Source organism: Anguilla rostrata, chromosome 4 (genome assembly GCF_018555375.3).
Source record: "Anguilla rostrata isolate EN2019 chromosome 4, ASM1855537v3, whole genome shotgun sequence".
Taxonomy (NCBI): Eukaryota; Metazoa; Chordata; class Actinopteri; order Anguilliformes; family Anguillidae; genus Anguilla; species Anguilla rostrata.
The window spans coordinates 23,728,788-23,750,610 of NC_057936.1; the positions used below are offsets into that span (position 1 = coordinate 23,728,788).

Consider the following 21,823-nt stretch of genomic DNA (forward strand, 5'->3'; position numbering starts at 1 on the left):
TCAGAGTTTCATATCAGCGCATGCACTTTGGCGTCTGTTATTTGCCAGAATTGTGTTTTTTATACATAGATCTTAATGAATTTAAGTCATATGTTATTGAAGGAAAGCTTTCTGATAATAATTCAATTCACACTTTGACAAATACTTGACTTTGACTTTCACATTTTAACAAATACTTTTAGGATACAGACGTGCTAAAACAAGTGTGTTTTACTAAGTCACAAATTGCAAAAATATGTTTAATGCATACAAGCGTTCATTTGCATGTAATAAAAAAAAAACATCCAGACAGAGATTTAACGAAATCGTTTGTTTTAACACAACTCCAATGCCTCTGTACAGTTTGGGGTTTATGCGCTTTATTTAATCCCAACCAATAGAAGGCGCTGTATGCCTTTCTTTCTTTTTTAAACACTCCGAAAAACCCGGATTACCCAGCACGCAGGCTCTGTACGGTCCTTCCGGTGAATCCGCCATTAGAGAAAGCAGGTAAGAAAAATGGGCGAGCGATTTTAAATTACAATCTTTCTAAAATCAATGGCATCTTCTCAGTTTAGTGCAAAATAGCATTGTTGCTAGAAAGCCCGTATTACAAAGATAAATATTAGCCTAATATATCTTATAATAATCACGATACGACTTCAGTGTTTTCTGTCCATGAGAAACATCAGCAGGCTTTTGCTAGCGGCATTAGCCATTCTTGCACCATGTCGAATTTGTTCCTGAAATGAAGTCGTTATTAACTTAATATTTTAGCACAAGAGGCTTGGATAAGAAGCATTTCTGTGCTTCCTTTTAAATCTGTATTATCACATTCGTGGTGTAAGCTGTATGTCCCGGCCAGCTGGTCTTAGGTTAATCAGTCTTTGGTAGACAACGTTATAGTTAACCAATTACCATTGCTAACTGAAAGCATCGAAATCATTTTGTGGTTGTGCTCTTCATTTTATATGCCATAGCTATAGTCCTCGTTGGTGTCTTAAGTTAGGTGTAGTCTATGCTAGCCCCAGCTTGTTTCTGGCTTTGTGGTACTGATGGCATTAAGTTAATGTTGTAAAATTTCTCGTTTTTAGGCATGGCAATTCGGTACCCTATGGCCGTTGGCCTTAATAAAGGCCACCCAGTAACTAAGAATGTGGCCAAGCCCAAACACAGCCGTAGGAGAGGGGTGAGTATCTGGCATGGGGCTCTAATGGGAAATCTTAAATGTATGTAGTGAAATCATTGTCATGAAGTCCCACTGTCAAGGCCAAATACTATCATGTCTTACTCACTTTTTTCATAAGAACAGCAAAAATCAAATCTAAAACTGTCAATTGACTTTTGTTTATGTTGTTCTTCAGCACCTGACCAAGCAGACCAAGTTTGTGCGCGACATGATTCGTGAGGTGTGTGGTTTTGCTCCATACGAGAGGCGGGCAATGGAGTTGCTGAAAGTGTCCAAGGACAAGCGTGCACTGAAGTTCATCAAGAAAAGGGTATGTTACCAACTTGATTCCTTAACCACAGCATCAGATGGCTGATTTTAAACTGTGAAACCCTCAGATTCAATGATTTTTATGGTTTTACCTGCCTAGCAGTATGGTCCAGCAAGGCTAGACCATGTCTAAAATTCCTGTGTCTAGTTCAATGGTCTCCAACCCTGGTCCTGGTGAGCTACAGAGTCTGCTGGTTTTCATAATGACTCTCCACTTCTTGAATCAATTAGAGCAGTTGACTGTTAACTCAACTCACCTGGTGTCTTGGGTCTCAATTGGGTCCTGATTTTAAGGTGAAAACAAAAACCAACAGACCCTGTAGCTCTCCAGGACCAGGGTTGGAGACCCCTGGTCTAGTTTTTCTGGGAAGCATTTTTGCTCATCGCCATGGTTTCGCATTCGCTTGTCTAATTTGGGAAAGTATACATTAGCTATCTTGCTTCAATTGGATTTTATATATGTGGTCAAATTCTATTTTTGTGATCAGGAATAAGTTTTAAGGACTAAGATGATTGATATAAATGGTTTTGCATCACCCTGTGTTATCGCTATTTTAGGCACAGACTTAAGTGCATATAACACATCTTGCACATGCTAAGGTTTTATTTGTAACTGGATCTCAAACTATCAGTGTTAACGGCATGGAGGCTTGGGACCCAGGTTCAGTTTGCTTTTTTTTGCGATGGGAGGGTGAGGGGTGCAATTCTTATGCATCAGAACAGTAACCTTTACAAAATGTAGTGCTTGTTGCTGTCAGAGGGTGTTTGGGGCTCTAAACAATAAGGGCACAATGCAGGTAGATTTAAGACCATAGAGAAGTGCATGCTAGCGGACCACAGCTTTTTAAAAGTATGATGAGGGGAATGGAGAATACATCCTGTCTGACAGTTTGCTCATCCTTGAATCTGCAGGTGGGAACTCACATCCGTGCAAAGAGAAAGAGGGAAGAGCTCAGCAATGTCCTGGCTGCTATGAGAAAGGCTGCTGCCAAGAAGGAGTAAGCCTGTTGTACTGGGGAAAAAATAAATATTTCTATTTCAAAAACAACTGTGTTCTCTATATCTGTGATTGATTTTCATCTAGAAAGCATTTTAAGGGGGACCAGGTAATGTTGACATACTTTTATTGGATGTTCATAGCAATGCCAGTTGTATATCAAGTTTCACAACAAACCGCAATTTAAAAAAAATAATGGTAATTCCGCAAAATTAAAATGCTTAACCATTAGTATGGCCTGCCCTACCTGTGCATGATCCTCTGTATTTTGGAGATTAGAACCAACAGATGCCACTTACAGCTGCTGCAGGCAGACTCCATGTGCCTGGTTAACTGAAGAGTTTGTCTTATGCCATTAAGCAAGGTGCACCTGATTCAGTTCATTTCACCCTACCTAGAAGATACTACAGGCAGTTAGATAGCATGCACTACCGAGCAGGGCAAATTTCTAATTGGCACTGGTATGGTCCTGAGTTTTGGGGCGCTTAAGCTGGTCTGACAAAATGCCCACTACATTTTAGGTAACTCAGTCTAGTCATAACCCAGCAGGGAAAACAATTTACAGGGCACAGGCTTTCTGGAAAGAGATGTTCATTTTTTGAACTGTGCATATGGACAGTGTTGGGTACATTTATAGTCTTTGTGGAGAACAATTAAATTGATGTGTAAGCTGAAGATGAAGACAAGATGTGTATTTTAGTGACCTTAAATTTAAGACCTTTTAGACCATTTAACATTTTAAGGATCTGCGGCCACACATTTGGATTGGATTCTAACATGTATGAATCAACTTATACAAATTGCACTTGTGACACCTGGACATACATTTGAACCAGAAAAAGGTCTTGATACCCATTTACACAAAATACAATGGTCAGCTTTTAAAGTTCAAAAAGTGGAGGGAGGGGGGAGTACCAAGTTATATGTTTGTTCAGTTCTCTAAAAATAAACAGCATCAGACATTACATTTAAAAAAAAGTTTAATTCTTCGTTAATTTGGGCTGCTTAGCAGCAATGCCTTGATCCGTAGTACTTCTGGATCCATGATTTGTGGTCTTCAGAATTAAGCAACCCTCCCTCTACAGTCTGCTCATATACACATCTAAAGACGGTTCTCTTCTTTACTGTGGTCCACTTTGGCTGTCCACATGCCCAAGCTCAATCAGGCATGGTGTTTTGAAGCCCACCAATGGTGTGGAACCACAAGCAATGGAAAAAAAAACTGAGCTAATGTACACCCTGCAGAATTCACTTGGTGGCAATGGGAAGCGAATACACAGTGATCCAGTTCAAAGTACTGGATCTCCAGGATTCCTTCCCTCCAGGTGATTCCACTGAGCACCATAGGCACAGAGTGCCTGCTCAAGCCTACATCGCATCAGTACTGGTGACATACCAAAGACCATAGGGGTCACTGTCTGGGGAAAACAATGTTGTAGATCTGGTGGTATTGTTCCACAAAGTGCACCTCCAGGCCCTCTGTGATGAAGTCCGGGAGATCAGAGAAATCCTTCTTGTTCTCTGAAGGCAGAATCATGCAGGTCACACCAGCTCGCTTTGCCTGCAAAGGGAGAGTGTGACGATTTGCAGGTTAGTAAAAAAATAAAAATAGACAAATACCTTTAAACTGTTAACCCATTTTCCCCTGACAAGATTTGCAACCAACTTAAATTACACTTTGTTAAAAAAAAAATTCAAACAGAATGTGTAAAATGACTTGTGTCAGAAAAAAATAACCCAGGGGTACAACCTTTTACAATAACACATATAGTGAATATTCTTAATGTTACACTGATTAACCCAGTATATACCAATTTACAGAACTATTTTCCTCATTCAATGAGAAAAACTGGAAGTGTACAGTTCCTACTGAGCCTGTTACTACACCTTTGTAGTGTGTCACAGGAGAGCTCCAATTAGAACAGATACCAACTGTTAGCACCACATCTTTTTTCATCCCACTGACTCACAGCAATGGTCTTCTCCTTAATGCCACCCACAGGTAGTATCTTGCCAGTTAGAGACACCTCCCCTGTCATGGCCACGTTTTGCCGTGCTGGTGTGTCGGTGGCCAGAGAGAGCAGAGCTGTAACAATTGTGCATCCTGCGCTTGGCCCATCCTTAGGAGTGGCACCCTGAGGAGACAGTGACATCACACACTTGGACGAGCAGAAAGGTGGTAAGAGTCATTAGGACTGATCTCAATCAATTTTCTTGTTAATCAAAGGAACAAGGACAACAGTCCGACATCCATTCACATTACTGGAAAGAAGGTAACATTTCTATAAGTTGAATAAACAGACTTTAAAAAACCCAATTGTGAGCCTGTTGTCACAATAGCATCCGAAAGTGTACCGAAAGCACCAGTGTTGTAAAAGTATACTCCATTCATGTTCCTCACCTCAGGCACATGCAGGTGTACGTGGGATGCCACCAGGAAGTCATTGTCAGGCTGCTCCTTCATGAAGAAGGCGCGGGCGAAGGTGTAAGCGATCTTGGCGCTCTCCTTCATCACGTCTCCCAGCTGCCCCGTAAGTTCCAGCGAGCCCTCCCGGGGGCCATCTTTGTCCCGCATCTCCCGTGGGCGCCGCAAAGACGTCTCAATGAACAGTGTGGAGCCACCTATGGGGGATAGAAAGCAGAGCACTTGAAAGCTGCAGTTATGTATCATACAATTTATATATCCTCTAGTAAAGGTATGGGTATTATTTAGAGGTTGTTATCAGAACCTCAAAATCTGCAATACTAAAACATGACTCATGAACACGACTTCGACAAGAATGCAACATGTAGTTTTGGATATTTTAGGCACTTGTCTGTCAGCTTTCATCTCTCACAACGATGGCAGTTTGACTGATTTAACAATAAAAAATGCTTAATGAACTCGATGTCATTCACTGATCTCTCACCCATAGCTGTCCATGCCAGGCCCATGACCACTCCAGGTGGTGTGACATCATACATCCTGTCCACAGTGAAGATGGGTTTCCCCACATAGTCCTGGAGGTTATTAACTGTGACCTGCACAGAGCTCTCCTCACCATTCACAATGCGGAATGCCGCCTTTCTGAACACCTTTGAAGAAGAGAAACATTAGTGCGCTATAAACTTGTCCAGAAGGTGCCATTTGGGTCCACTGGGATTTGGAAAAGTGTAAATGTGTATGTAGAAAGTACAAGTGGCACTTTTATTTGAACCCACATTCAGAGAAATGGAAGGAAGTTCAAATGCACTGTGTGAAAATATATTAAGATGTACGCCGTTAGAATTAAGCCTGAAAGCTTTTTCTTTCACAACGGAAAGATTCTGATTCTGTCATGTATAATTACTCCTGTGGGGCTGTTCTGACCTTTTCCACTTGTTTCTGCAGGTTCCTGACACCACTCTCTCTACAGTACTGTCTGATAAGGACGTTCAAGGCCTCAGATGAAATGCTGGTCTTCTGCTCATCCAGCCCACAGAGAATTCGCAGCTGGGGTACCAGGTACCTCTGTCAGATAGATGGGTGAGGACAGAGATGGGACACAAAAGCAACACACTGGACCCAAAATGTGTTACTGACACGTCAACATTCTACATACAGTAAAGCCGGTTCACAAATGAACTGCATATGCAACTAATATATGTGGATCGACCAATCCAGAATTTACTCATTATGAATCTGCATTGCTAGAGGCCTTTTCATACATTTTGACATAGCACCCACAAAATGTAAACTTGCTTATACGTCTATAGAGCAGTGCATGTTGGAAACACAGTCCTGTCCTCCTCAGTGAACTTTACCTCGGCGATGGCCAGTTTCTCCTGGGCCACATATCCAGACACATTTATCATCTCCATACGGTCCCTCAGTGGCTCAGGGATGGTGTCAGTCACATTGGCAGTGCAGATGAAAAGTACCTGGAAAAGACCGGTTTTGATTTTGTGTGAGGTGACTGCCACACTGTCTGCTCACGGATGAATGGGGACTATGTGGACTACACACCTTAGACAAATCAACAGGCACGTCCAGGTAATGGTCAAGGAAGTTTGCATTCTGCTCTGGATCCAAGAGCTCCAGCAATGCAGACGAAGGGTCACCCTGGTAACCGCGACCGATCTTGTCAACCTGAACAAACAGACATGCAGCCCACGGCTCTTCTCAGACTTCATACTTTCATAAGTTATTCCTGCATTGCCCTAATGGGCACTGAAGTACTTTAACCTTAAGCCTTCAACTCCAGTAACACACACGAAGAACCAACCAAATACTTAAGAGCTGTCAACAAACGACAATGACTACTTGAATCGCAATATCCGTGTTAATCTTTGTCTGCCATGTTCATGTTAGACATATTATAACCTAATGTTATTTGCTTGACTTTTCTCAACTTGTCTTCGCTAGTGTGTCTAGTCTTGTCAGAGAAAGGAAATTTCCCTTGTGTCCTACCCTTCTGTGTACCAACAATTACCTCATCAATAAGCACCAGGGGGTTTTCAGTCTTTGTCTTCTTCAGGCACTGAATGATCTTCCCAGGCATTGCACCAACATATGTTCTCCTGCACGTCACAAAGAAATAAAAGCAATACCCCAAATGATTCCTGATAAAATCTGCATTGCACCTCTTTTTGATAGTGCACCCGAACTAATACACACCTGTGGCCCTTTATTTCGGCCACATCCGTCATGCCACCAACGCTGAAGCGGAAGTACTTTCGGTTTAGTGCTTGAGCGATGGAGCGAGCGATGCTGGTCTTTCCAACGCCAGGAGGCCCGTAGAAGCACAGGATCTTGCCCTGAGTGGAGCCTCGCAATTGGCTCACTGCAATGAATTCCTGTGTGAAAAGGAGATGCAGGACATCACTGGACCACTTTATCATTTGGGTATGTTTTCCTACAAATATATTTTTGAACTTCTAATACAATATCCCTTAATGAGTTCAAACATAGTGACTTCAATAATAATTCAATCCCGTGTTCCAGTCTGACAGGTACTGACTAAGATCTTGGCTTAAAGATAAACAAAATTCACTTTGTTAATTTAATCAAACTGAAGCCATACCAAGCCCAAAACCTGCTCACCAGGATGCGCTTTTTGACATCATCCATCCCATAATGGTCTTCTTCCAGCACCTCCTTTGCCCGGCTCAACTCTAGGTTTTCCTCACTGTTTTTGCCCCATGGCATAGAGGTCAGCCAATCCAGGTAATTCCGCGTCACACTGTTAAAATCCAAGAACCATCATGGAAGACAGAAGGAAAAAAAGCAATATTACTAGAAAGTAATATACATTTGGACAGTTTGGTGTAATTAGTGCCTGAAGTGAAATGTGACCCAGTAAAGCTTATAACCTTGAGAACATGAATAAATGACCTGCTTGATCAAATATATTATCTAGTGCACAATACGAAAGCAGACAGGAAAGAAGGGGGGAGGGGAAGGCCACTGACTTGAACTCTGAGGAATGGCTGTCCAGCAGGCTGAGTTTGTTCAGCTCCTCGTTGATGACATCCATGACATGCTGTGGCACCACACCGTCCTTCAGCCGCTCCCGAAACTTCTCCTCAATGGCATCCTTGTCTTCCTTCTCCAGACCCAGTTCCTTTTTGATGATCTTCAGTTGCTCTTGCAGGAGGTACTTCCTGTGGGTCTGCTTGATCTTCTCTTCCACCTGAGGTACACAGGGATAACATAACATGAGGACCAACCAACAAACAGTTGCCTTTCATTGATCCATCACAAACAACCCAGTAAAAAGGGGCATTACCAAACCTTGAAGATATCCACTGAGGCTCACTGAGGAAAAATCAGAAGCAGCGACAATCTGCACATACCTCTCTGCCCAGGCGTTGTTGTAGTTTACTAAGCTCATACTCCTTCTTCAATAGAGACAGAGCCTTATACAGCCGCTTGGGAATCTACAGTGCGGGAGGGAGAATATTCAGACTGTGACTCGTAAGGCTGGCTTTACATGGTGAAACTTTCGTGCAACAAGTTGCATATAAAAAAGTTGCATAAAACTGAAATCGCATGCAATTTGACAGTTACACAATACGATTCAAAAATAATTAATAAATAAAGTCTCATGCAATATAAACATTCCACACTGTGTTGTCATTTTGTATCATTTTGATGCCTCATTCACCAGAACAGTGAGGGGTTAGGTGTCTTGCTCAGGGACACTATGACACGCCCAGGGCGGGGATCGAACCGGCAACCCTCCGACTGCCAGACAACCGCTCTTACCTCCTGAGCTATGTCGCCCCCCTATATAAATGCAGTCCATTTACCATTCTATTACTTGTATGAACTTCTGAGTTGTTTATGGCTGCACTGGAAAACCAGAAGAGGGCTATTTATGCAATTTCGCCTGTTGATTTACAACAAGATGGTGACTACGTACAGTCCAAAACAATTAAGTGTGTGAGGGTTAATGATTGCTTGCTCAAAAGAGACCAGCGGTTCATTTCACACTTTATTCTTTTGTAGCTTCTGTCCATTCCTTTTTTCAACGATTTCAGTGTAAACGTCTGTCGGCTCTGGGTCGGCTCTCTGTGACAAGCTTTGATGCAATACGTTTTCTGTATTTATATATTTGGCTGTTGCATAAAACTAGCGTCACAGAGTTGAAATGTTTGCAACTTGTTGTAAACAAGCTTAAAGTGAGTTGGAGGGGGCAAGTCAAGTCACAATACAAGTCAAATGCAGCAAAAGTTTCAAGGGACGAAAGCTGTACAAAAATTGCACCGTGTAAAGCCGGCCATGCATACAGTGCTTACATGCCATTACTTCCTTGCCTTTGTTATTCTTCGATGTGGGGAAAAACAGATATTTCATAGTTTAAAAAGTTTAACAGTCATAAGGGTACCCCCCTGGCTCACTTACATTAGTCTCTTCCAGAACGTCCTGCAGTTCATGCGATTCTGCTCCAGTCAATGCAGCTCCCATGTCACTCAGGTAGATGGGATTATCTACTACCCTCTGTCCAGCCTGCATCATCTGAAGAACTGACTCTCTGGGAACATGCAAATTACATAAGTTACATAAGGCTTAGGATGTACAACTTAGATTCTTACTGTTCATGCATACTGTATTTATTTACTTATTTATTTAAGTTCAAGTACAGAATAGAACTTGAATTCATTTATCAAAAATAGTACCTGTAAAGTGGATTAAGGGCAATGATGTCACGAATGGTCTTGACAATTTCTGCAGTCAGAGCCTTGGGAGATAAGCAAAGCCAAATATTATTTGGTTAACCTTCACTATACAGAAAGTAAAAAGGAAAGTCAAAATCAGAGTCTATTTATTTGCTGAAGTGAAATTTAGGTACCATCCCTGTATGAGTTATTACATATTGGAGGAGTTACTTCAGAATAAAACAGAACCATAAAATTATAATTGGGACTCGTATGATTGAACGGCAGGCAATACCTTGACCTCTTCTGTAACCTGGAAGTCCTCATGCTGCACATTATCTACTTCCACCATGAGTATCTCAGGAGATGTGGGGGGCACAGTCACAGCTTCAATCACAAGCTCCGCCTCCTGCACACGCTCCTCCATGGTATCAGTCAGTGACGAGCCCTCCTTACGTCGTTTTGGCTTGCGGCGTGGAGCCTTGGACTGCTCGGCCTCCAGCGGGGTCCCAGAGGGGGGTTCGTCAAGGTCAACCGCGAGTTGCCTGGTGATGCTGATTCTAAGAAAAACAAAACAGAGTTAAAGACAGCTCCACTAAGAAATTTAAAATAGATAAGACAATGACACCCCATTCCTAAACTAGCTCCAGTCCCAGCATCATCCTTAATCCCAAGTAAAAAACGTCAACAAATGGAATTGTGGATGCATTACTCCACAATTAAATTGATGGTTCATCCTTTTTTTGCTATCTTGCCTGCTCCAAAACACCAATTGTGCATTAATTGTTTCCAGAATTTTGTGCCCTTAAATTTGAGCCCTTTGTATTTACAAACGTGTATCTTTTATGGACATAAATAAGAGACCTGTCTCTACTTCGTCATGGGCAAAGCATAATCTGCATTGTGTTCAGGCATGACAAGTTGCTAAAAATTTCCCCATAAAGCAGATGTTGACACAAAATAAAGTATGTTGTAATATTAAAGTTAAATATACGTGTGTTCAAACTTGCAGTGCTACTTATACATGTGTACTACTAAGATACAGTATGAACTGTACCCCTCCAGTCCATCTCAAAGTATCTACCTGCGGTGACCCATGACAATCATCCGAAGTTTATCACCCAAGTCCTGCATCTCATGGATCTGCACAAAGGTACCAGTGGTGTAGATATCATCCAGGCTTTCCACCACGTCGGACTCGTTACTGAACAAGAGAGAAGGAATAGGAGATGTGATGGTAAAATTAATCAACCTGAACAAAGCAAGTTACTAATAGACGAATGAATGCATAATATCCTTACGCATCGTCCCTCTTCAGGAATACTCCTGCGTAGGGCTGGGCTAGACGGACTTTCCTTCTGAGTAGGTCCACCAGTTGCTTATTCTTCACCTGATATAATTGCAACCAAAAAGAGATTGTATCCTTAGTTTTCCGATAGTATATGAATGTACACTTACGCATACACAGTTTTTGGAAAAGTAAGAAATGTTTGACAGTCCAATTACGGTAGCTCTAAAACGTAAATAATAATAATAATAATAATAATGGCCACCCAATAATGTCAGAAGCTCGGATCATTGCAATACGCGAATTTGTCTTATTGGTGCTATGCTAGAAGAGAATATTATTCTTGATACAATACTTGTTCATAAGCTTGCAAGACACCTTGGCAAAAGGATGATGAAATGTGCAGCAATTCACAGCGGTTTGAATATGCCGGTATGGACAGCTAAATTACCTTATGCTGACGACATGTAGCCGGAAAATATATTCTAGCCATGGGCTATTACCCAACAAACTTTATGTTACATCAGTTAGTGTGTTGCACGAGCTAGCTCCCAGGTTATGGCAAGTTACCCTTTGCTAACTGAAAAAAGGATGAAACGAACTCATGCAGCAGGTCTCATTACCTCGATTATTTTGATGAAACGAGGGAAAACCGGATTTCTGCTGACAGCGATCAGTGGCACGTTGGGGAAAACTTCAGGTACCAGCATTGGTGTCAGAGCCGTCATTTGTGGGGGCGCGTATGCGGCTCCTCCATCGCCACCGTCCCCTGCTTCCTCTCCCCCAGAACCGCTGCTCCCTTCTCCGTCTTCCCCCGGAAAACTACTGCCGCCGCTCCCTCGGTTGCCAAACAGATACCTTCTCTGGTTAGAGTTTATTAAATTTCTACATCCTATATCTGTTTCCCCAGCCCAAACACTTAAGACCTTGTACCATTTACTAGGATACGCGAATCTCCTCGCTCCTGTCAATGATGCAATACTGTTACCAAACCTGCCCCTGCCTATGGATGGTTTGCTAGAAGCCCCATGTGTAGAATACAAACGTTTTGCCGCCAACTGCTCGCTGGTAACGAAAACATCACTCCGGAGAAAATGTCTTGTGCCTGTGTTTAATGCCCAGGGTTTGTTTCTAAATAAAGTACCAGCTCCGTCCCTATACCCTTGTCTCCACGCTCCCAACATTCTCGTGCAGGTGGCCATATTGTATCTCGAGTTTTCCACGAGAAAGAGAAACTTCCGGTAGTACTTGCTTACGATTACACTAAAACCCAATGAACTGTCAGTTCAGTGCTAAAACCCCGCCCCTCTTACTCGCGGAATACACACCAACTCATTTTATATGGGGGAAGCACAGAACGGAAGTTGGTAACTATTGGCGACAAGATTGATTTTTTTACCTCCGTAGGACTACATTAGCGAATTTCGAAATAAAATAAATATAATTATTTTCACATTTTGGATTCCATTTTGCAAACAGAAATTGTATTGTAAATATAAGAAAATCCTTGTTGTTTATTCCCCCATTTTTGGATTACCAAATACATAGCCAACTCTTTCTTGCTCTTCGGGACTGTTCTAGAATAACTTATTAGGGTTAGTTAAAGGTATAACGGTATATTTAATAAATTAATATTTATAATATACATTTTTTCTGGTTTCCATTCAATAAAAAATTTATTTTCTCTTTTTTGGAAGCATGACATTTATGGGTATAAGTGCTACAAATGAAAACTAGCCATTTAGCTTAAGCTGGCACTCACAGTAGATGACATGCAGAAATCTTGACTATCGCGCAGAACGTTGCATAAACATATTGAAATAAAAATAAATGCATAAAAATGACGAGGATATAGGCTACAGCAGGGACGCATATAGCATACAGCTGTGCTATAACTCCAGAAATAAAATAATTTCACCAAGGATACTTACAGCTGTCTGCAGCTGTCACTCATAAAAAGGTCACATTAAATAAATTATTCGAGATTAGAGATCTCAAGTTGGCATGAATTCCAGAAACAAAACTTTATCACGTTTATTACAAATACTACTGCACAATTAAAGCCAAACCCACATAAGCACAACATTAACATAAAGCTAGGATAATTATTTAGACAATTCATAATGATCGATTTCATAAACGAAGTATTTCTCAAATGAAATAAATACAGTAAGGTGGTAGCTTCATATACATAAAATGTTTCCATGAAATGGTATGCACCAATTGACAGAAGCTTATCAGTGACTAATCAGGATGGGAACAGCTGGTTTCGTTCACTGAATTAATTATGGACACCATTAACCAATAGTATACATTTCAAAATAGAAACCGCTTGTGCGGAACTTAATATCGTAGGTCTACCAACCTGGAAAAACGCTCAAGAGAAACGGTAATGTGAAGAAGCATCCATCTCGTCAAGTTATATTTGTCGTTCCCTAGTCCCTATGTTCTCAGGGTCGGAAAGAGATGTCCTGTGCGCCGGGATGAACAGCTCCGAACTCTTCAAGCCACACTTATTTCCCGAGGACGGGTTATACGACAGCATGGATGGGTGAGTGATAGCCTACGCAATATTTAGTTATGTATGATCACGGCTAAAGTGGCAAATGAATGTCGAACTTAATGCAGAGATCTACAGTCCTACATTACCTACCCGTGACCAAAATGTTCGGACGTAGGAAATGTACAAGTATGGTTATAGATGGTGGACGGAGAAAATTGTTTGGAGTTTAGTTTTTGAACTGACTAGTTTTCATTGCAGTATGAAGTGACTATAACTTTGATGTGCCTTTCTGCGCCATTTGGGTGTTTGTGGATTTGAACTAAACTGGACAACTGAAGGAATGGTCATTTGGGGCCTAAAAACCGCACTTGAACATTTATTACATAACCTACTTAATCAGATCTGAATTCACCAGATACGTTTTGTTAGATTTAACATGGTTAATGCATGTAGAAGGATGATTAGAAAATCTTGAAACATTTAAATACTGAATTCTTGTATCCATTTTGAACAAGCGTCAACTAATGTAGTCTGTGGGTTTTGTTCTCTCTTGTAGAAGTTCCACTGAACTAACCGACATGTTTGAAGAAGATTGCCATGAAGGTGAAGCCTGGAGTCTACCAGTTGCAGATTTGCAGCATAAAATTACAGCTCAGTTGGAGAGCTACCTTTCCAATGAGAATTTGGCTGAGGATGCCTTCCTCCTTAAACACGTACAGAGAAACAGGATGGGTTATGTTAGCCTTAAATTGCTAACTTCTTTTAAAAAGGTACGGCTTGATATTTAGTGTTTATATTTAGAATAAAATATGAGTAGGGCTGCCCCAAAGGCCTAAGATGTTCTGCAGTTTCATTGTCAACATCCTGTTTGCATGTCCAAATCTAATGAACAACCAGTGTTGCCAGATTTGAAAACGATGAATCTGCCCAAAGTCATTTTACCTGCACAGTAACGTGAATGGTGCAAATAAGGCTAGTCAAACCGCAGCATCGGTCAGGAACAAGATAATCTAAAAAACAAAGTCTTTTCATGTGCTACAGATTCGGGAGCTGACACGAGATTGGCGCATCACCCTAGCAGCAGCCCGAAGCTCACAGCTGCTGGAGGTGAACGAGGAGGGGACAAAGGTGTGCCGGAAGGAGCCTGTGCCAAATTGGCTGCTGTGTATTCCCACCACTAAATTGCTGTTGGCCTGGAACCTGCTGGGTGAACACTCTGCTGAGGAGTCCAGTCGTGGGGTGGAGCAGCAGGGCCTGATGGAGACTGCCATGAAGCTTTTTGCCTGCTACGGAACCATCTCCTCCCTCCGCATCCTGCGTCCTGGCAAGGAGTTGCCTGCAGAGCTGAGAAGATACAGCAGTAAACACTTTGAGCTTGGTCGCAAACTCTGCGCAGTGGTGGAGTATGAATATTTGGAAGGGGCCCGTAAGGCTTACGAGGCCCTGCGGGAAGAGGGCCGGTTGAGCGCAGGGAGAGGAGTGCGAGTGGCTCTCCTAGGTAACCGGGGCACACGGAAGCTGAGCTGCAGCCAGGACCCCACAGAAGAGGAGTCTGAGGACCCTGAGGACGAGAAGATGTCTGCCAAAAAGCCAAACCGAAAGGCTAAACGCTACCCATACACCTTGGAGGATTCTGCTCTCTACAGCTCCTCAGAATCAGACTTTGCCCCGGCCTCACCTAAACCAAACCGCAGGGTCACCCGGCCAAAGGCTCTATATGGCAGCCCCCTTACCATCCCACTAGTGTCCTCATATCGCTCAGATCCTTACAGCAATCCCTTGGTTAGTCCCCTGGGAAGCCCACTCCTACCCCGCAAGCTGTTTGTGGCTGGCCACACTCCCTCTCCACTAGTTACGCCAGAGTTCAGTGGCAGTCCTTTGTCAAGTGGCCCTGGTAGCTTCGGTAGGAGCAAGTACTCAGGAGACTGCTCCCAGGACAGTGCCATTGCAGGGAGCCCTTGGGTCTGGCGCCGAAAGACTGCTGCCCAAGCTTTCTTCCCTGAAAAATTCTACCCCCACTCACCCGGACAGCTGAAGAGGCCCTGGGCATTGGTGGAAGTGGTGCGGCAACCAACTGGACCTGATGGCTCTAGGGGCTTCTACAACCATTTTAGAGGGGGAAAAACTGTTGCGACCACACTGACGTCTCAAACTTTTTAGATTTACTTTTGGTTATGGTGTCTCTGTCTCCAACACTTGTGTAATTAGATGGAGAAGTTGGGCTTTAATTGCATAACTCACTGTGATGGCACTTTTAGCATTAGGCTAGTTTCACTGTTGTTGTAAATGTGAAATGTGACATTAGAATTTGGGGTAAGAAGAATATGTATTAAGGGTCCAATCAGGAATTGCAACCATTGCTTGGCCTTGTGTGAAATGCCAATCAAGATTTTTGTACGTAAACAAAAAATAATAAAGATGACTTGATTCTATGCAGCTCAGCATTCTAAATTAACCCTTATTCATAGGGTGAATATTAATCACAGCCCTCATTAGGAACAAGAAAAGTTTGAGAGACTTAAAGCACACAAAATAAAGAATCACAATGTTCTTTATTTTATTATTAAAGCCAGTGTTAAATACATGTACAAATCATATCAAAGACAAAGATATGTCTTCAGCATGAAAAAATACCAGACCCTTTATCCAGATTTATCAACAGAAATTTTTTTTCTCGTATAGCTTTGGCTTAACGGTATTAGGGCTGGAATGTTGAAGTGATTTGTTTTCATTTGAACAATAACGTGAATATACTGTTGGAAGCCAACTTTTATTTGGCCAGTCACTGGCGGAACCATGATCAGTTAAAAAAAAAAAAAAAAAATCCCATCTTAAATTTTTATTTTTTTCATCTGGAGGTTGTATAACATTGCACACTCTCCCACTGTATGAATTAAGGCAAAAGGAGCAAAAACCAGCCATTTGACAGTTAAGTGATTACTAACATCCTGTGCTTGTGAGAATGTTGCCTTCAAAGTCATAGGAACTACATGGTTGCCTCAGTATGTCATGGAACAAAATCATTTGCCTAAAATATGAATGAGAAAAAGATTTGCATAGAAGGCGGATATCTTGGACTAATTTAAGTGAATTGCGAAATGGTGTCCTCATGAGCAGCACCAGGAATCATTCAATGTAGATGTTCAGAGATTGTAAACACTGGTAAAGAACCCAATTATGTTTCAAATGCTATGTAAGGTTTGGAACAAAAGTGTACAAAGTACAGAAAATGCAAATACTGCTCTATCAGATTATCCAAAGCAATTGCATGTTTGGTTAATTTTTACGAGGCAAGCTCGCTTCACAAAAATGTAAATACTGCAGTAGCAAACAAAATGAATCCTGGGATTATACCTAGCCTGTCCTTTAACACAACCTGGAAAAAACATTCTCCATTACTGGCAGTAACATTTTACTCACATTCAGTATCTTGGTAACATGGAACCATACTTGATATTTGCGAAAACAGACTAAAAATTGACAACACCCAAGGTTGATACAATGTTGTTCTAAAAAACAAAAAAAAAACAAAAAAAAAACAGGCAACTCTACAAATGACCTTTACACACACTGGTATTTTGTCGGTGCTTGCTTTATCCTGCAGCTGTATTATCTAACAGCCCGGAAACCACAGGAAAATAGATACCTTCTGCTTCCCAATGTGGAATTTGAGCCACGATGAAGCAAACTGCATTGGCTAGGAAAAAAAGCCACATACTGTGCTGAATAAAAAGATTAAATAGCTTCCTTTACATAAACAGTAGCTGAAGAAAAAGGCATCAGCAATTCATTTTCAACCCAATTCAAATATGTTTAATTGGTCTCCCACTTTATGCTGGTGGCATCTGAGCAAAATCATGTGTTTATACTATAGCTGAAAAACTGGCAAATGTATCATTTGCATAGACTGCTTCACCGAAGCAACTTCACCTGCTGGATCACCTGCATGAAGCTGGATGCAGGTGATCAGAGACCCAGCTCACACGCAGGGCGGCTGCAGGGCCCATGTGGTTGCCTTAGAGCTTGGTCCACATCCCCACTGATGCAAAGATAAATTGAAAATTGATTGAAGAAGATAAAATAGGACATGCGTCCTCTTGTTTAATATGTGGCTTGTATTTAATAAACTTTGAAAGTTATAAGATTCTATTCATTGAGCACCTTATTAATCTCACAAAAAAACTAAACAGACCTTCATTTCACAAAAACGCTTTGACTAAAGCGGAGTGCACATAATGCATTTGTACAAAAAGTGGCACAAATAATGTGAATAATACAGCCAGACTACATTTCTATATTCTTGCTTATACATCTATTAACACTATACATATAGCCTAATCACATCTAAATCATTGTGCTCAACAAATAAATCCTCACTGAGTGCCTATAAATAACAGCAACTGAATTCTGTAACTGCCAGACATGTTAATTAGAACAGGAGATAACTTTTTATGAGGGATTTCTGCCTTTTTAAACTGATTTGGACATTCTCATCCCTCATACTGTTGTTGCAAAGACAAAAAAAGGACAAAGCTTCGCTTTCCTTATGAAATCTTTAATTAACATATTATTCTTTTTAACCATTATTTTAAGACAACTGTAAAGATGACCTGGTTTTAAATTAAAGCTTTGGTGAACAATGGTTCTTGTCTCCCTGAAAAGAGCATGTTCATAAGAGTCCAGCGGATTGTTCTAAATAAATTCACGGTACCATTTTGTTTCTGAAGAGGGTCACTAAATGTTAAAAACTGTACCCGTATATCACAGCTTCTGAAAAGGCCTATGGTAGTTGCTGAAGTAAAGCTCCTGTGTCAGGCAGCACATGACATTTAATAAAGAGGATCTGCTTCCCTACATTCATCGTCGTCATCACCATCATTATTATAGTGGTTCAAGTTTACGTTTAAAGTTGAGAGGTTAAAATGTTTAAATATAGTCCCTGAAAAGTGCTTCAAGCTAAGTTTAACTTTTAAATCAACAGCATGACTAAAAATGAATGTATCTATAGTTAAACTGTTTATGTATTATATTTTCACATTAATTACTGTACATTTTACAGGGGTTTTTTTAAATAAAAAAATTCTAATTAAGAGAAAGAACTTGAACATTTGTGCAACCTAGCATTTGAGTATTTCGGCTATCTGTTTAAAAATGGTAACCATATGACAAGCAAATTGTTAACACATGTTGATTTTCATTTGTAATTGTACTTAAAGCATATGATCAGTGATGTTTAAATGTACTGAAAATTACCTGTTTAATTTGGGAGATGCTTAACCAAGACCACATTTAGCAGTTTACAGACAATATTTACAGCTTTGTTACTACAATTGGTCTTTCAAGGTTACAGTGTTTTATGTAACCTAATTAAAGTTTTGCTGTCAACAAGAGTTAGATAGAAGATGGGAAATAGAAGCATAAAGTAATTGGAGTCAGTCTATTCTTTTATGTTTAAGATTTTAAATCTAACAGAATCCACAGATTAAATGAACAGTGTTATAATGTACAGAATTTTCTAGAGGGTGTGTTCATTCACTCAGCTCAGTCATATTCTTAAGTCTCAGTACAAGACTGGAGGTCTCTACTTGCTTCAACATGCCACCAGTTGGGTTATACTACCCCCTTCCCTTTTAGAAGGTTCTCAGCATGCAACTCTCTGTTTATCCACACTGTTGCAACTTAACTTGATTATTCCTAAAGTAAACCACAGCTGATGGGTAAACAAACAATAATAAGCAGGGACCATCATCTGGCCTTGAAAGACTCTGCTTTGGTGCTCCGAACCTTTCGGAAGGTTCAAAACTACCCCTTCAAAGCTGACATTCAGGTCTGACACACCGTGTTACACGGTAGTTCCAAATACAATATCATCTACATCTTGGTCATCCATGTCATCCTCGCTGAGGGAAAAGTCCTTGTGGTTGCCAATGCGGCTGGGACTGCAGTTTGAGTCCCCGTCAGTGAGGGATAAACTGATGGCCTCAGTAGCACCGATGACTGGGCCCAATCGTTCTGCCTCAGCCATGTGCGACAGCATGCTGTCCAGCAAGGGCCGGCTCTTACAGATATTGTCCAGCAGTTGGCAGCGGTGTCGCAGCTGCCCAATCAAGACATCCCTTTCTTTCACCACGTTCTGGAACTTCTGAATGGTTTCCTCCGATTTACACAACTTCTCATGCAGATAGGCAATCTCCCTTTTGGAAAAAAAAAAAAGTTATAAAGAAATAATGTTGTAATAGCATTAGTATTCCCCTAGCTACAATGTAAATCATAAAAATAACACTTCAATATCAGTCACCTATTCCAAGTTATTTTATAATTAATGCACTTTTCACCATGCAGCTGGTGTATTTTAATCTTAATGAACAAGGTCACAAAATCATAGAAAGCCTCACATAATGTAGGCTACTATATACTAAATATCTGATAAAAGAGCCAAAAAGTGTCATATTGACACTATTTCAATGCACACAGTTATAACATCATAAAAACCCAATTCTCACAAACCTTGCACTCAATCATATAGACTCATGTTACAGCTGTCTATGTGAAAAGCTTTATATGGCAGTCAATACAGTAAGAAAAAGCTATGAGGAAAGTAAGAGTACATGCTAACACAGCAGCTGTGATTTCAATCACAACCTTACAGCATCACTTCAATTAATAATAAATTGTCAGTTCGGTGTTTTTCAGTAACAGTTGTGTTCCAGGCAGAAGTCCACTTTGCCTACCTATCCTTGACCTCCGCAATTTCCTGTGTAGCAGCCCTGAGTTGCTCGTCTTTTCGGATAAGGCTCTCCGCTTGCTCCCGCACAGTGTTCTCCGCAGCCTCCAGGCGCTGTTCAAGCTCTGCCACCCGCCTGTGCACGGCGACCAGGTGCGCGTTCGCCTCCTTGATCTGCACCGGGGACGGCAAGGACATGTCACACGAACTGTCGTGCAAACAACTTCTCTTCTTTCTCCGAGGCGGTTGCTCTGAAATTCCGTTAGCTTGTTTGGTCGATGGTAAGCTCCTCTTGATTGAATTTGTCAGCACTCAATGCATGCTATTTTGACAGGGGTGTCTGCTTATCATCTCATGTTGGAGTACGCCTGTTCATAATTAAAGCTTTAATACAGAGAGCATCTAAATGACTACAGCGATCAGAAACGAGAAATATCGACAGACTGACATCAAGATGTCAGCGTGTGCAGAGAATATTGGAAACTGATCAGCCCGTTTTACAGAGTATCTATAGCCAATATATACACGCAAAGAAAGACGTGGACAAACGAGCACAAATAAGACAAATACGTAACTCGCCGCTAGCTAGTGGGTTTGCTACCCAGCCAGTTAGATGCCAAGCTACCATTAGCTTACATTCACGGAACTGGTAAAATAAATAAAACAACCAACATGGTCATTATACTCCATTCAAGTACCCAGAACTACGATTTCACATCACATACATAAATATAAACTTTCCTATTTAGATAACTTGCATTACTAAATAAACTTTTCAGATAGCTTCCTTGAAACCTGTGGATTACAGACTCCGGAAACAGACCAGTTTATTTCTCTGCACCTTCTGCGCTTGTGCAAACGGTGCAACATTGGAGAACGGTAGCTGAAGACATTGCGCATGACTGTTAAGTCACCCGTTTGTGCATAAAGGAACGTTACCTTATTGTTGCTAACTTCGTTCGTTCTCCTGTTAATGAAAACACTTGCCAATATAAATTTGTAGTATAGATTAGACCGATACGTTATCACGGTAATATCCTCGTCTAGTTTATAAAAACAATAGCCTCCAGAATTTGTTAGAAATGAAATTAATCATTACGAGAAAGACCCATTGATAGCAAATAAAGGTTACAGTGACGCCCGCTGTTTCACAAACGTTTTGGCCGAAGTTAAGTATCAAACTAACTTTTATTTAGATATACTCGATAAATAAACAGTGAATCTACTAGGCCTACATACCCTTTTAATGCTGAAAAATGTCTATTTTTAGTAGGTGAAAAGCAGACTTGAAACACTTGGGAAATTGATTCCGACAGGACAAACCACTCATGATCCAAATATTTAGTTGCCGACCATCATTTTATTTTCTTTTTGGTTGTTTAAACATAATATGACTTAACCTACCTTTATCCGTTGAATGACGAACACCTTGTACTTGCCCTCGAAATACGGAGCAGCTAATTATTTTCATTTCCTCCAAGACTAACTGAGCAAAGTCCACAACTTTAGGCCTATGGGTAGGCTACGCAGTAAGCTAAAATAGAATTACGATTTTTTAGAATCTGTTGAAATCTATCATTATCATCTCCCCGATGAATGAAAGTGTGCTTTAACAACCAAAATGTGCCACATAAATGAGCGCACACAAAGACCATACTTTAAAAATATACTTTTAAATAATAGGCTATTTGTTAAGTTGATGCAGAGTTTTGTTA

General features: G+C 41.0%; 4 protein-coding genes across 5 annotated transcripts; 2 read left to right on the forward strand and 2 right to left on the reverse strand.

The window, feature by feature from the left end:
* The first annotated feature begins 335 nt into the window (after positions 1 to 335).
* rpl36 (ribosomal protein L36) lies at positions 336 to 2,525 on the forward strand. The gene is made up of 4 exons (XM_064331593.1): positions 336 to 489; positions 1,074 to 1,168; positions 1,344 to 1,478; positions 2,390 to 2,525. The coding sequence occupies exons 2-4, from the start codon at positions 1,076 to 1,078 to the stop codon at positions 2,477 to 2,479; spliced, it is 318 nt and encodes a 105-aa protein (XP_064187663.1). The 5' UTR covers positions 336 to 489; positions 1,074 to 1,075; the 3' UTR covers positions 2,480 to 2,525.
* Positions 2,526 to 3,436: 911 nt separating this feature from the next.
* On the reverse strand, positions 3,437 to 12,175 carry lonp1 (lon peptidase 1, mitochondrial). The gene is made up of 18 exons (XM_064331585.1): positions 11,505 to 12,175; positions 10,895 to 10,983; positions 10,678 to 10,797; positions 9,889 to 10,153; positions 9,615 to 9,676; positions 9,340 to 9,469; positions 8,289 to 8,372; positions 7,905 to 8,125; positions 7,537 to 7,675; positions 7,111 to 7,289; positions 6,926 to 7,013; positions 6,460 to 6,582; positions 6,258 to 6,374; positions 5,824 to 5,964; positions 5,384 to 5,549; positions 4,876 to 5,096; positions 4,445 to 4,609; positions 3,437 to 4,035 (listed from the first exon to the last, which is right to left on the reverse strand). The coding sequence occupies exons 1-18, from the start codon at positions 12,081 to 12,083 to the stop codon at positions 3,886 to 3,888; spliced, it is 3,039 nt and encodes a 1,012-aa protein (XP_064187655.1). The 5' UTR covers positions 12,084 to 12,175; the 3' UTR covers positions 3,437 to 3,885.
* Positions 12,176 to 13,187: 1,012 nt separating this feature from the next.
* larp6b (La ribonucleoprotein 6, translational regulator b) lies at positions 13,188 to 15,820 on the forward strand. 2 transcript variants are annotated; one of them, XM_064331588.1, is made up of 3 exons: positions 13,188 to 13,432; positions 13,941 to 14,154; positions 14,408 to 15,820. In XM_064331588.1, the coding sequence occupies exons 1-3, from the start codon at positions 13,326 to 13,328 to the stop codon at positions 15,542 to 15,544; spliced, it is 1,458 nt and encodes a 485-aa protein (XP_064187658.1). In that variant the 5' UTR covers positions 13,188 to 13,325; the 3' UTR covers positions 15,545 to 15,820. The 2 variants fall into 2 exon arrangements, with proteins under 2 accessions (XP_064187658.1, XP_064187659.1); XM_064331589.1 differs by having other exon boundaries at positions 13,191 to 13,432; positions 14,426 to 15,820.
* A 97-nt stretch (positions 15,821 to 15,917) lies between these two features.
* vmac (vimentin type intermediate filament associated coiled-coil protein) lies at positions 15,918 to 20,967 on the reverse strand. Its single transcript, XM_064331592.1, has 2 exons — positions 20,116 to 20,967; positions 15,918 to 19,578 (listed from the first exon to the last, which is right to left on the reverse strand). The coding sequence occupies exons 1-2, from the start codon at positions 20,304 to 20,306 to the stop codon at positions 19,227 to 19,229; spliced, it is 543 nt and encodes a 180-aa protein (XP_064187662.1). The 5' UTR covers positions 20,307 to 20,967; the 3' UTR covers positions 15,918 to 19,226.
* Between the last annotated feature and the right edge of the window lie 856 nt (positions 20,968 to 21,823).

What these genes read in the sequence shown, in the direction of transcription:
- rpl36 (XM_064331593.1), top strand. Translation starts at nt 1,076, where the DNA reads ATGGCAATTCGGTACCCTATGGCCGTTGGCCTTAATAAAGGCCACCCA. An exon ending in AACACAGCCGTAGGAGAGGG is followed by an intron (nt 1,169 to 1,343) that starts GTGAGTATCTGG and finishes GTTGTTCTTCAG; the next exon opens with CACCTGACCAAGCAGACCAA. An exon ending in TGAAGTTCATCAAGAAAAGG is followed by an intron (nt 1,479 to 2,389) that starts GTATGTTACCAA and finishes TTGAATCTGCAG; the next exon opens with GTGGGAACTCACATCCGTGC.
- lonp1 (XM_064331585.1), bottom strand. Translation starts at nt 12,083, where the DNA reads ATGGCCACCTGCACGAGAATGTTGGGAGCGTGGAGACAAGGGTATAGG. An exon ending in ACGTTCTGGAAGAGACTAAT is followed by an intron (nt 8,373 to 9,339) that starts GTAAGTGAGCCA and finishes CCCGCACTGTAG; the next exon opens with ATTCCCAAGCGGCTGTATAA. An exon ending in TTAAGGAGAAGACCATTGCT is followed by an intron (nt 4,036 to 4,444) that starts GTGAGTCAGTGG and finishes CTCCCTTTGCAG; the next exon opens with GCAAAGCGAGCTGGTGTGAC.
- larp6b (XM_064331588.1), top strand. Translation starts at nt 13,326, where the DNA reads ATGTTCTCAGGGTCGGAAAGAGATGTCCTGTGCGCCGGGATGAACAGC. An exon ending in TTATACGACAGCATGGATGG is followed by an intron (nt 13,433 to 13,940) that starts GTGAGTGATAGC and finishes TCTCTCTTGTAG; the next exon opens with AAGTTCCACTGAACTAACCG. An exon ending in TGCTAACTTCTTTTAAAAAG is followed by an intron (nt 14,155 to 14,407) that starts GTACGGCTTGAT and finishes TAAAAAACAAAG; the next exon opens with TCTTTTCATGTGCTACAGAT.
- vmac (XM_064331592.1), bottom strand. Translation starts at nt 20,306, where the DNA reads ATGTCCTTGCCGTCCCCGGTGCAGATCAAGGAGGCGAACGCGCACCTG. An exon ending in ATTGCGGAGGTCAAGGATAG is followed by an intron (nt 19,579 to 20,115) that starts GTAGGCAAAGTG and finishes TTTTTCCAAAAG; the next exon opens with GGAGATTGCCTATCTGCATG.